At 39.0% G+C, this 12775-nt stretch overlaps 1 protein-coding gene across 1 annotated transcript in view; it reads right to left on the bottom strand.

Annotated features, from left to right (window-relative positions):
* Positions 1 to 2189: 2189 nt before the first annotated feature.
* ATP8B4 (ATPase phospholipid transporting 8B4 (putative)) overlaps positions 2190 to 12775 on the bottom strand; it is a 190693-nt gene continuing 180107 nt past the window's right edge. Inside the window, exons 25-27 of the mRNA XM_023751673.1 lie at positions 8724 to 8862; positions 5921 to 6051; positions 2190 to 4284 (exon numbers count right to left, since the gene is read on the bottom strand). Coding sequence (XP_023607441.1) covers positions 4003 to 4284; positions 5921 to 6051; positions 8724 to 8862 — 552 coding nt within the window. The 3' untranslated portion in view covers positions 2190 to 4002. The remainder of the gene's footprint in view (positions 4285 to 5920; positions 6052 to 8723; positions 8863 to 12775) is intronic.

Raw genomic sequence — 12775 nt, 5'->3', positions numbered from 1 at the left:
GATGAAATACTGTCATTTGCAACAATATGGAGGGATCTTGAGAGAAGCAGCTAAGCAAAATAAGTCACACGGAAAAGCACAAGAACCTATGATTTCACTTACATGTCGGATATAAAACAGAAAGCAACAAACAAAAACCTACTCATAGGCACAGGTAACAGTTATCAGAGGAGAAGGGGAGAATGAAGAGGGTAAATATATGGTGATAAAAGGAAACTAGACTATGGGTAGTGAGCACACAATGCAATATATAAATGATGTATTATAGAATTGTACATGACACTTATGTAATGTTATTAACCAATGTCAACAAATTAAATTTAAAAAAATTCCTCTAAGTCCAGGGATGAGGTGGAAAGGACTTTAAAATGACCCCCTTCTAACCAGACAGAAGTATCTTACCTTTGTTTCTATATACATTTGATATGTAAAGCAGCAGAGAGGAAAGGAGAGGGTGTGGATATAAGATCTTAGTAAATTGCAAGAAATTGAGTTTATTCAACTGACCCAGGCAAAAGCACTACCATAGGGTTTAGCATCTCTGTGGAGAGCTAAGCAATAGCAGGGGCTGTTCTAGAGAAATACAAACCAGTACAAGAGTCAAGTCCTGCCCTCAAGGGAGAATCCAGTTCTCTCTCTCTTCTCTCTCTCTCTCTCTCTCTCTCTCTCTCTCTCCCACTCTCGAATCAACAATTACAATGTGCAACACTAGCAAGGAAAGCTCACAGAATGGGCAAATGAGCAAGGGTCTTTGAGACCATACTGCCTGATTTTCCTATTGATGGGCTGGGTGGCTAAGGCCAGGGGAAGTCAGTGGCATGACCCACCCACCACAAATCAGCAGCATCATGCAATGAGAAGCCAGAGAGAGCCTGGCCCCCTTTCTAATAAAATGTTCTTGATCTCACATTAACTGTGAATGAGGGTTTGTATTCACTTCTCAAATACAATCTTTGAGGAATTAAATTTATTTTTCAGAGATATATAACTGGAAACTCTTATCTCCCTTTCTCCTCTTTTCTCTCCATTGCTTTTTTCCTCTCTTGCTTTCTTCATCTCTCTTTCTTTCTTTCCTTCACAGGTATGTATACCTGGAGGCAGATGAGAGAGATGAAGATTGCAGATGTAACTCAAAGGAATACAATGAGCAATCCTATATAATAAAAGCCTAATATGCTAAGTGTCCAGTAGTCCATTCAACCAATCAAAGTGTAATATACTAATGATATGCTAAGGCTGCTCAACCACTCGCTATGTTGTGCACTGACCACCAGGGGGCAGACAGTCAACCAGCCAACCAGTCGCTATGATGTGCAATGCCCACCCGGGGGCAGACGCTCCAACAGGTAGGTTAGCTTGCTGTTGGGGTCCAGCCTATCGGGACTGAGAGAGATGGGCCGGACACACCCTGGAGCCCTTCTATGGTCCTTCTCCTGCTGGCCAACCTCCTGTGTCCCTCCCCAGCCCTGATCGTACTCCAGTGGGGTCCCTTGGCTTGGCCTGCGCCCTCTTGCAATCAGGGCTGAGGGACCCCCCCCACAAGTGCATGAATTTTATGGGCCTCTAGTTGCCTATAAAAGCTCAAAACTTGAACTAAGGTTTTAAAAACTCAAGGCTACCAACATCAGTCCTGAATCTAGAAAATACATTTTCTTTCCAAATAATATGATAATGTTTATGTAAAATTAAAATTTTATTATTCCCCAGTGTACTGCTATCACCAGTCACTCTTCAGACTCTTTTTGTGCAGGTTCAAAATAATCCCTGGCACTTGTAATCAAATGATCTCGCAATGGGTGTGTGAGCTAATTTGAATCTCATGGGGCCAAAGTAAGCTGATAATGTGTTTCTCTCACAATCATCCACATTATCTGTTTATAAACAGCCTTATTTAATTTGAACTGAATTTGCAAACTTGGAACATTCCTAACTTTTCCCATCCCTTATATATAGGTCCAATTGGTTTGTTTTATTCTTGACTCCAATCCTAAGAATGATGTACATTTTCCACAGGCATGTAAAGGAGAGAGGGAAAAAAATCAGCTGGCCAATGTGACAAAAACTCTTTGAGTTCCCAATAAAGAAGTGGCAAAACATAAAACACCAATATTGCCAAAATATTTACTGAAAGTTTTCAAATCTTTCAAAAATGTTATAAAAAGTGAGCAAACACATTAGACATTGAAAACTAATATCTTGGTGAGTCTACATAGGCATGTAGGGGCAAAGGGAACATATATGAGCATTTACTATGATTAGGTTCTTTGACACATATCTTATTTGATCCCATTCAAAGAAACTTATCCCAGACTTGGAAATTAAGGCCAAAAAAACAAACAAAATAAAACAAAACAAAACAAAAAAACAGGATTGTGTGACCTACTAATATTATGCTAGCCCATTATTCATCAAGCCCATCCAAGGACCATTTGACTCGTTTGGGAAATAGAACTTTGACTAATAATTTAATAGGAACCAGATTAAGAACCCTGTAAAGTTGGATGTTGACTTGTAAAAAATTGATAAGGCATGGGGATAACTTGTTTTTGCTTTCTGGTAGAGAAATTCACCTCCACAGTCATAGTTTTATTTCCCGGTAGGACACTGACCAGTTTTATATCTTACTTTGCAATCTCATTTCAAGGCCTTTCACAGTGATTAGCTAAATTCTACTTCTTCACATCCTTTTCAATTGCTCTATTATTCTGATGGTGAATTAAATGGGCCTAACCTCATCATCTATTCCTCTGAGAATTATGTTTTTAATGATTTGAGAATTTGTGCTTTGACAATCCTCAAACAACCACATGAGGTAGGTAGCATATCTTCATTTTGCAGAGGAAGAAACTGAGTCTCAGAGAGGCACTTCACCTGCCGAGAGTTATAGAGGTAAGAAGCAATAGAGCTGGACTTTGAACACAAATCTGCTTGAATTCTTTTATGGAAACTACATTGGTGATTCACATTTGGACTAGAGCGTCTCCAAAAAAAATCAGCCTCATCTACATATGTTTATTTTGGAATTATAAGCATTATAGCTAAAAACCAAAAGCAACTCACTCTGAATGACTTAAGCCTGGGTATTTAATTGTAATTGAAAAGAATGTTGATTAATTTGGTTTCAAATGGAACTTTTTAAAATAAGAAATGTTGAAAGTATTTGCCCATATACTGTATGGAATACTATCATTAAAGTTGGAAATTTCAATGCTTTGCTGGTTCCATTGATGGTTCAGGATAACACAGGGCAAGTTCCTACCAAGATTGTTATAGAAATCATTGAAAAGTATTTAGAACACTTACTAAAGAGCCTCTCTTTGACATTTCATGAACAGGTCCATGTAAGTTTTTTTAATAAATTTGACCAAATTACCAATTTATCCCCCAGCTAAAATGCTCAATCTGCACCATCTCTAGACTAGCATAAAAATGAGGAACACCGATGTGTTTTTCTATTCTTCAGGCATGAAGGTGATTTTTGTTCTGGCTGAACCCACAGATAGATATCAAGACTAGGAAGATATCTTAATCTGAAAGCATCTTAGTATAATTTTAAATATTAAAAGTATATCTTGGGAAAGGCTGATCTTACATATACGTGTTTATCTGTAAACAAGCATGCTTTCTCAGCTGGGGTATATACCTTTTGAATGCACCCTTTTATCCACCTGAAGATGCATTCAATGTATATGCAGATTTACAAGTTTTCTCAATACATAAAATTCTAAAGTTCAGGTCAACTGGTATCTAAATTGATAAAACCCTGTGCTTATATTGTGAGGGTTTTGTCTGCCAAATCACAAATTAGATGGTGACCATCTGACTTGGTTTCTGGTAGAGTACACCACTATTTGATAGGCACCAGGCAGCTGTCTGCCACAGATTTAAATTAAGTGAGGCAATCTGCCCCACTCCTAGCCCCAATCCCAAGCTCCAGAGCCAGCTGAATTTCAGCTCCAGCTGAAGTGAAAAGATAACTATGTGGTTCAAATTCATCTTGACTCACAGTTTCACTGTTTTATCCTGGTTAAAGCTGCTCACTGCGTCTGTGGTTTTCTTACATAAATTTTCAATCCAACTAGTGCTATTACTCAGTGTCTTTTCCAACCCTGATGTTGGGGGTGGATTTTTAGCTCGCATATTTTTTCCAGATGTGATAAGCTCTCCGTAGCCCTCTTGGTGAGCAAAAGCATATCCAGATCTTCTTGAGCTTGATCTACGAGTCTGAGGCCTTCGGCTATGCAGAGGCCGTGCCTTCCTTTGAGCCTTCTGTCGCTGGCGGATCTGGAGAGGAAGGAGATCCAGAGTGAGATGGTGCATCCAAATAACACACTCTAGGCAGTGGGCCACTCTGGGAAGTGAAAGCCTTCTCAGTAAAAACAACATCAACATTAACAAAATACTCACCTTAATCGCAAAACAGAGTTTTTCAGCTAAAAACTAAGAACTTTTCTAACTAATGGATTACCCTGGGCACTGGTCAGTTTTTATTTCTACCAAGAGACTAATAAGTAAGCAAGAAGTATTAAGGCAAATTTTGTTATTGTCTCCATCTCATATATCCATCTTAAATGAATAGGAACATACTTTGAGATTTTCTAGCATGCACCACCCAAACATGGTCAGTATAACAATTTACAGTCCCCGTTCTCCTCAAAACAGGCCTTTTCTTCTTTTGGAGATTCTCAGAATCCAATAGTCATTAGGAACTAGACAAGGACAAAATTTTAAAAATGATAATCAGAACTTTTCAATTCTTGTGGTAGGTCAAGGTATCATGAGATTTTCAGGGTTTTAATTTCATTGGAGGTGGGGATTGGTCACCTTTTGAAGAGGCCAACATCATTTGGGTGGGTTTCCAATATTTCTTTCATTTCCCTCTGAAGTTGAGGAGAAAAGATGCAAGGTTTAGAACAAGGTTTGCAAGCCACCTTATTCTCTGATTCAGCTGATTGTTTGGACTCCGATTTTTATGTCAGTAAAAAACTGTTAAGCAGAAAGTCACGATCTGACTAAACAGAGCAAGAAATGATCATCATCTTTCTTCCTTCAACTCATCCATCATTTTCTTGGTTTACATAAGAATGAGCTTTCACAGGCAAAGGGAAAGGACAGACATTAGAGGGGACCCTAGGAATCATTTCAGAAGGAATATTTTTATAGTTTGGCCCCAGAATGAGAGGGACAGCTTGACAAGGAACGTTCCATTTCAGTTCCTCTGAGCATCGTTGGTCTGGTTATTCATCCCATTAGTGTCTTTACCCTTCTCTTGATGTGGCTACAAATGTATCTCCCCTTCTTTCTCCTTTTCTCTTTTTACCTGCGTCCAGACCTAACTTGACATTGTCCTGCTTATTCTCCTCTTCCCAGGAAACACTGAAATATGTTATGGTAATCCCTTGATTTAGGCATTCCTATAATCCATTCTATTTTCCAATCCATCCATTATGCTGCTATTCCGTTTCTTAATCTGTTCAGAAGGTAAAATCTCCTCCATGTTTCTGAATCTGCACTACATTTCTACAAATAGTTAGAGCTCCTCCTACCTTGATTGTCTCTTTTTTACTGTACCCTTTATTTGTCCCCAAGACAATAACTTTCCCCACTGCTTGTCTTTCCCTTGGAACAATTTGTCCAAAATGCTTCCAGTCAACTTTTGAAAATACCCAACTTCACTTGTAATTTATGACGCCCCACCCATATTTAGTCTAGACATTTGTCTTTATTGGTCATTACTCATAAGGCTAGTACATTCAGATGTAGGCAGTTTCATCTTCTGTGATGTGACATTGTGTACTTGAGGGTGTTTGCCAAGGGGAAGTTCATTGGCCCTTCACTGGGCTTCCAATCAGGCAGAGAAGAACACAATTCCAAGAACCAAGAACCAGCCCTTCAAGGACTCACCAGCAGTACAACATACCTGGTCGCTCAGGGTCGGGAATAAATCCACCTTCAGAAATCTGAATGCCAGCACAGGCATAACTGAAACCACTGTCGTTAGGAGAATGACCAGCCAGATGCACTTCTGGGTCAAGGAATGTCGTGCATTTCCTATCGTTAAAGGAAAATATACTTTGTGTTTATAAATAGAATTGAATGGTTGCATTAATAGGCTTGTTGTCTATACCCATAAGGCCTTTTTAGGAATGGCGATATTTGGACCATCTAAGAAGAACCACTAATTTAGGTGTCTTCTCCACTATATGGTATGTTCAATGGTGATGAGGAGAAGGCAAGACTGATGACTCTTGGGAACTACTTGGTGGCCTGACCCTTTGGAGACGGTCAGTTGGAGCATCCTCTTAGTCAGGTTCAGCCCAGCTTCATGAGTGAAGCATAATTCTCTCATCCAGTTTCTAGATCCCTCAACTACAAAGCAGCTATTATTTTTAAAAGGCACATTTACCCTAGCAGTTGAGGCTTACAAGCCATCTTGAGGTAAGGAGAAAAGGGAGTAGGGATTGGAAGTAGTGGTTTCGACTTCAAAGGGAAAGAAGGCACTTCACAAGGAAATGGAGAAGCAAATATCTGGTAAATAAATGTTTGTTGGACCATCTTTAACAATGGATACAGGAAGGATGTAGATCAAATGGGCCTTGCTAGTTTTCTCCCTATCTATCACACCTAGTTCATATTAAAATATAGTTATCTGTAATGATAACTCCCTTCCTGGAGAAGGTTCTATCTAAATATTTAGGCAGTTAGGGGGAAGATCAAAGGTTCTTCCTGAGTCTTTTGTTTCTTAAAAATAAGAGTCACCTGCCTCGGTTGCAGGCTCAATCCCCACACCGGTGGGGGCACGTGTGGGAGGCAACCAATAGATGTGTCTCTCTCCCATCAATGTTTCTCTCTGTGTGTGTGTCTCTCCCCTTCCCTTCCACTCTCCCTAAAATCAATGGAAAAATATCCTTGGGTGAGGATAAATACAGAAATAGTCTCTTTGAGCTCCTTGAAGCTCAGTATCCCCAGGCATGGCTGAGGAAAAAATAAAAACAAGCTTTGCTTTAAAACCACATTCCTGTTTGCTGCTGGCTACTAAGGAAATTTTTTTTTCTTAAACCCCAATGTTGATCTAACTTTTGAAAAGTCTCATTGGAGCACAGTAATTAATTCCTGGAATGACATGTGCTTAGCTGGAGAGAGCAGTCCCCACACAAAATACTTTCTCTGGTTGAGGCATTCCAGTCCCATTATGCATTCTAGAATGCTCTCTTAGGACTGAAAATCTTCTAGTCAATGCACTGAACTTTCAGATTTGGCAGCCAAAAAAAAAAACTTAAAATAGTTTTAATGTCTCTCTTTCCTAATATGCTTATTTTTATTCATAACCATCATGTTTCTTCTACATGGCTGGAATCTTCTGGTAAGCAAAGTATTCATATTACGTATTAAGTAAGAGTGGTGCGATTTAAAATTTCCATGTACATGCAAGGCAAGGCAAAAGTTGAAGAATAACATTCTTAAGTGTATGTGTGAATTTAAATGGAATTACAATTTGAGGAACCTTTGCATCACTGGAAATGTATAATGCTATAGTTGCTCTTATTTTGCTTTTTACATGAAGTCTTCTACAAATCTTTTTGTAGAATGGACTCCCCAAAAAGTAGATGCAAATCTCAGTCTTGCCTGACTGAGCCCAAGAAGGTTGTGACTATACATCACTCCACAGTTTGCTAGGATGAACTCAAAAACATCATTGCTACCAACTTCTCTCACACACCCTAGAGATTTCAAAACTTCTGAGAAAATGTGTTAGTAGCCCCATTGTGTAAAGTTCAGTGACTCTTGCTAGGATCATTTTGAAATGTAGAAAGCAATAGTAGTATACACCATAGATAGACCAGATGTACACTTTTGTAGAATCATAGCATATCAAGATCGTAAGGGATATTAGGAGGTGCTTTGCTACCCATTTGCTGCTCAAATCACTGTGAAATGTCCCCAAGCCACATTTTCTTGAATCATCATCATCATCATCATCATCATCATCATCACCATTATCATGGTTAACATTTGTTTTTTTAAAGTACTATATAAAATGTCACATACTAAGCATTTTATATGTATTGTCTCATTTAACCCTCACAAATTTCCTATGCAACTAGGAACTATACATATCCTCAGGTTAGAAGTGAAGACATTAAGGCATGGAAAGGAAAAGAAACTTGTTCCTAGGTCACACAGCTTATAAGTGGTGAAGCTGACACGAACTGTGGTCATCTAATGTCTGAGCCTACTCTTCATGCCACTTACAGACTAATGTACCAAATTTTGTAGAAGTCTAAATTATACATCATTTTTTTCTTACTTAATGCAAATAAGTTCCACTGGTAATCTTTGGCAGATATGTCGGTGATAATATGGCATAAAAGGCAAAGCCCAGCATTTCTTGCTCTTTTTCTTTCCTCTACCATACAAGTCTCAGTTAGATGATATATATGCTATGCCTCTTGTTTTCAAAGAGACAGTTTACTGCATCTGGATTGTTGGGAACCAGGAAGCAGCTATCTCAATGATTCTTCTGCATCTGGTTAAGGACAGCAGAAACTAGTCTTTCAGGGCCTGCTTCAAGTCTGGAAGCCTTCAGATGCCTCTGATGCAATCAATTCCTAGAGAAAAGATTGTTGGTTACCCCTAGTCCCACCCAACCCAGAAAATAAATTACAAGGAAAAATAAATGACAGCATGACACTAGGCCCCAGTAGATAGTAGGATTCACTTACCAACAAACGGAAACTGGTTTGGGAAGACACCAAACATGGCATTACTGTGCATTGTAAATAAAATGGAGAAGTAAGTGGCAACGCTGCCCCAGATGAAAACGTGATTAATGACCGTCCAGTAACTGGTATCCAAGGCTATCTGCAAACAAAGTCAAATACACAGGGGAGATCTTTCAGAGAATCATTTTATTGAGTGGTCTTTATCCAGAACTGCTCTGTGAAAAAATGGTTGCACCTGTTTAGCTCCCAAACAACCACAGGCACTTCCACATTTTGCACAACACAGGGCACTGACTTGACATTTCTGCTTGGCAACTGACTTTAGAACTTATATCTGAAAGCCATTATAATTGTCAAGGTAGAGTCAGAATAAGGGGATAACATGTGAAGCTTCTTTTTATAGACAAATAAGAAAGTGGAATGAGTTCTCATTTCAATGTTACTTTATAAATTGCTTTCAAAATTTTCTGTTGGAAAAAAATATTTTCTTTAGTGAGCAAGTGCAACATTTTATAATCTGAACATAAATTTTCACATGACCATTTTTTACACTGGCAAAATCCCTTTGACACCAATATTCTATCTCATATTGATGATCTTTTCTCTTAAATTATTCAAATAATAACAAAGAAAAATCCTTCATCCTCTTCTGACATAAAGTTCAGATGCTGGGGTTTATAGTGATCTGGGAGCATGTTCACAAGCTCTTCTGTCTTCCAATAACTTGTTGTGGCAGCACAGCTGTAAGCATGGACTGTTGTCAGAGTGTCAAGTGAGCCAGTGGTGAATATGAACCCTTGCATTATCAGAGAGGGAAAAAAAGGTAGGTTCTGATGTCATTATATGTACCTCACAGGTTCCAAATGATCTAAGTACAGATCACAGATTTCTCGCCTGCCTGAGGGGGTCCTACCCACATAGTATATAGATCCTTCTCTGCACGTGGAGATATATGTCCACTTCCCACTTGAAGTTTACTGCTTTTTAAAATGCTGACCCATTAAAAGGATGCTGGCAGCCTTGGATGTAAACTACAGGGGTTACAAAGGGGCAGCATTTTCTTTCCTCAAGTGGTCTGAGAACAGAAAGCCCTGCCACCCATGCCTCAGCAAACAGATGCTGATTCTCCAGTTTGTTTGGATACTAAGACATTAGACAAAATCTCCAAATCTATCTTCTACCACCTATCAGTTCCTCACTATCCAGAGACACCAACAGCCTGGATCATGTTGGTATGAGTAGGCAAGGAAAAATCACAATGAATCTCAGACTTCACTAAAAAAAGAAGAACAGGTGGCTCCTATTGAGGCAGAACTAATGGAAAATACAGACAAGTACTATAACAACAATAACAAAAAAATGTAATGAGAACTCTTAAGGGGATGCAATTAGATCCCAAGAAAAAAATTCTGGAAGAAAAAAAGCATTATTTCTGAATTAAAAAGTTGAGTAGAGAAACCAAATAAGAATAGTCCCTAATGAGAACTGAATTAATATTCTGGAAAAAACAAATGGAAATAATATCTCACAACAGAGAGCAAAAACTTGAAGAAATAGAAACCATGTGCAAAAAGATATGAGATGGGGATGGCAAATCCATAGATGTCAGATCCTTGGGCCCAATATACAAAAAATGACATTTTAGAATGGAAAATAAACTTAAAAAGTAAAGATCAAAGAAATGACAGAAGAAAACTGCTCTGCCATAAGAAGCAGCAAAGATTTTCAAATGTGGAGGAGCAATCTAAATCCAAGGCAAATTAATGAAAGAAGTTACATTCTGGTGACATTTGTGAAGTCCAAAGATAAAGAACACATGCTTCTAGAGAAGATATTACTTACAAAGGAGAGAATCAACCTAATATCAAACTGCCACACTGAAACTGGGATATTATGGAACAACGTTTACAAAGTTCCCCCAAAATAAGGCTCCGACTCAACAATCTTATGCCATTCCAATAGTGTATTTAAATACAAAGGCAAAGAAAGAAGGCTCAAAAGTATAAAATCTATCTGCCCTTTTTGAAGAAATTACTCAAGGAAGTTGCTGCAACCAAATAAAAATTAAATCAGAACAAAGACCTCAAAATAGCAGAAGACAAAGATGATAAAAGTGGTGGTGAGCAATGATTCTTGTAAATTTGTAGTTGGCTCTAAATGAGTAATAATGTGAGTATGAACTGCAGTATTAATTTGGAAAAACTTTTGAAACAGTCAAAACATATGTTTAAGGAGCATTTAATAACATCGTGGTTTAGTTCTAAATTATTAATGTGCAAGAGTTGGGGAGAGGAGTAAAGACAGGGAGGGTGAAGTAAAGTAAAAACATTTCCAAAATTGTTTAATTTGGAGGTGGGTGAGGGAAGGTGCAGAACAGATTAGTGAAGCATTTGGTAAAAGAATATTGTTACTTAGTTTTGATATAGTCATATAGAAATAAATATTTAAATGACTATGAAAATAGGGAGAAATCACTAGTAAAATAGGAATTCAATAGTAAAAGTTGTAAATTACTCATAAGTAGGATATTAAAAAAGCACAGGGCATCCAAGTATATAAAGGAAAAAAATTGAAATAAAAAGATAGAATTAAAAATAATCCTAAAAGAACATGAAATAAACAAGGTAAAACACATAAGTTATTATAATAAAACTAGAGGCCCAGTGCATGAAAATTCATGCACTGGAGGGGGATCCCTCAGCCCAGCCTGCCCCCATCACACCTCTGCTGCTGCCACTGCTGGCAGCGTCTGCTGCTGCCACTTCCGGCAATGCAATCCTCGGCTGGCCCTGGTTACCTGAGCCTTGGGCGGCCCTGGGCGCCTGGGCAGCCACCATCTGAGGCTTGCCTGCATCTCGGGCGTCAGCTGGGCAGCCACCATTCAAGGCTTGCCTGAGCCTCAGGCCAGCCCTGGGGGCTAAGGGGACTGGGGGACTCTGGAGGCAGGTGCATGGCAAGACCAGGCCTGCCTGGGGGTGGGCTTGGCCTTGCTGCATGCCTGCCACCCCAGTAGAGCTGAGGGGACTAGGCGCCATCATCTTGTGGCTGTGGGTGCCACCATCTTTGAGGGTGGGGCAGTCAATTAGCATATTCCCTCCTTATTGGCTGTGGGCGCTGCCATCTTTGTGATGGTGTAAGAGTCAATTAGCATATTCCCTCTTTATTAGATAGGATGAGTAGTTTAATTCTCTTATTAAAGGAGAAAAACTAATAGAATGAGATGAAAATGAAGGCATGGACCCAAATTATATATCAGGCAAATGTAGACTTAAAAAAGCAAGAAAAATAAAAATATAAAAAATTAAAATTTAAATAAGGATATTTTATCATGAAAAAAGATAAAAGCTATAAAGAACAGATATTAAATGAGAACCATCACATGGCAAATAACATAGCCTCAAATTATTTAAAGTAAAATCTCCTTGAAATACAAGGAGAGCTTGATAAGAATCATAATCGCCATTGAAAGTTTACTAAACTTCTCTCAACATTTGACAAGCCTGGTGGTGGAGGTGATGATTCCTGGGACTCTGTGGTTCACCTTCCATCCAGTGTGACCAGAGCCAAGCTGTGAACGATGGCAACAGCAGTGTTCTCCCTACAACAACGCAGCCCTGTGGTTGGGTGCTTCCTCCAGTGGCTAAGCCTAGCTGTGGCTCTCCCTGTTTCATTTGCCCTCCTGAAGATTCTGGCACTACCTGGTAGCTTTTTTTAAATATATTTTTATTGATTTCAGAGAGGAAGGGAGTGGGAGAGAGAAAGAGAAACATCAATGATGAGAGAGAATCATTGATCAGCCGCCTCCTGCATGCCCCCTACTGGGGATGGAGCCTACAACCCAGGCATGTGCCCTTGACCTGAATTGAACCCGGGACCCTTCAGTTGGCATGCCAACATTCTATCCACTGAGGTAAACCAGCTAGGGCTACCTGGTGGCTTTTAATAAACCTTTTAAACTTAAAGAAGTCTCTCTTGTTTGTAACTTCAATCTTTTTGGAAATTAATATGGCAATATTTATGAAATTTAAAATGTTTATTCTCTTTGACCCAGT

The sequence above is a fragment of the Myotis lucifugus genome, unplaced genomic scaffold (genome assembly GCF_000147115.1).
Source record: "Myotis lucifugus unplaced genomic scaffold, Myoluc2.0 scaffold_23, whole genome shotgun sequence".
NCBI lineage: Eukaryota > Metazoa > Chordata > Mammalia > Chiroptera > Vespertilionidae > Myotis > Myotis lucifugus.
Note: the sequence above shows the minus strand (reverse complement) of the source record. Positions and strands in the feature narration are given on the sequence as shown.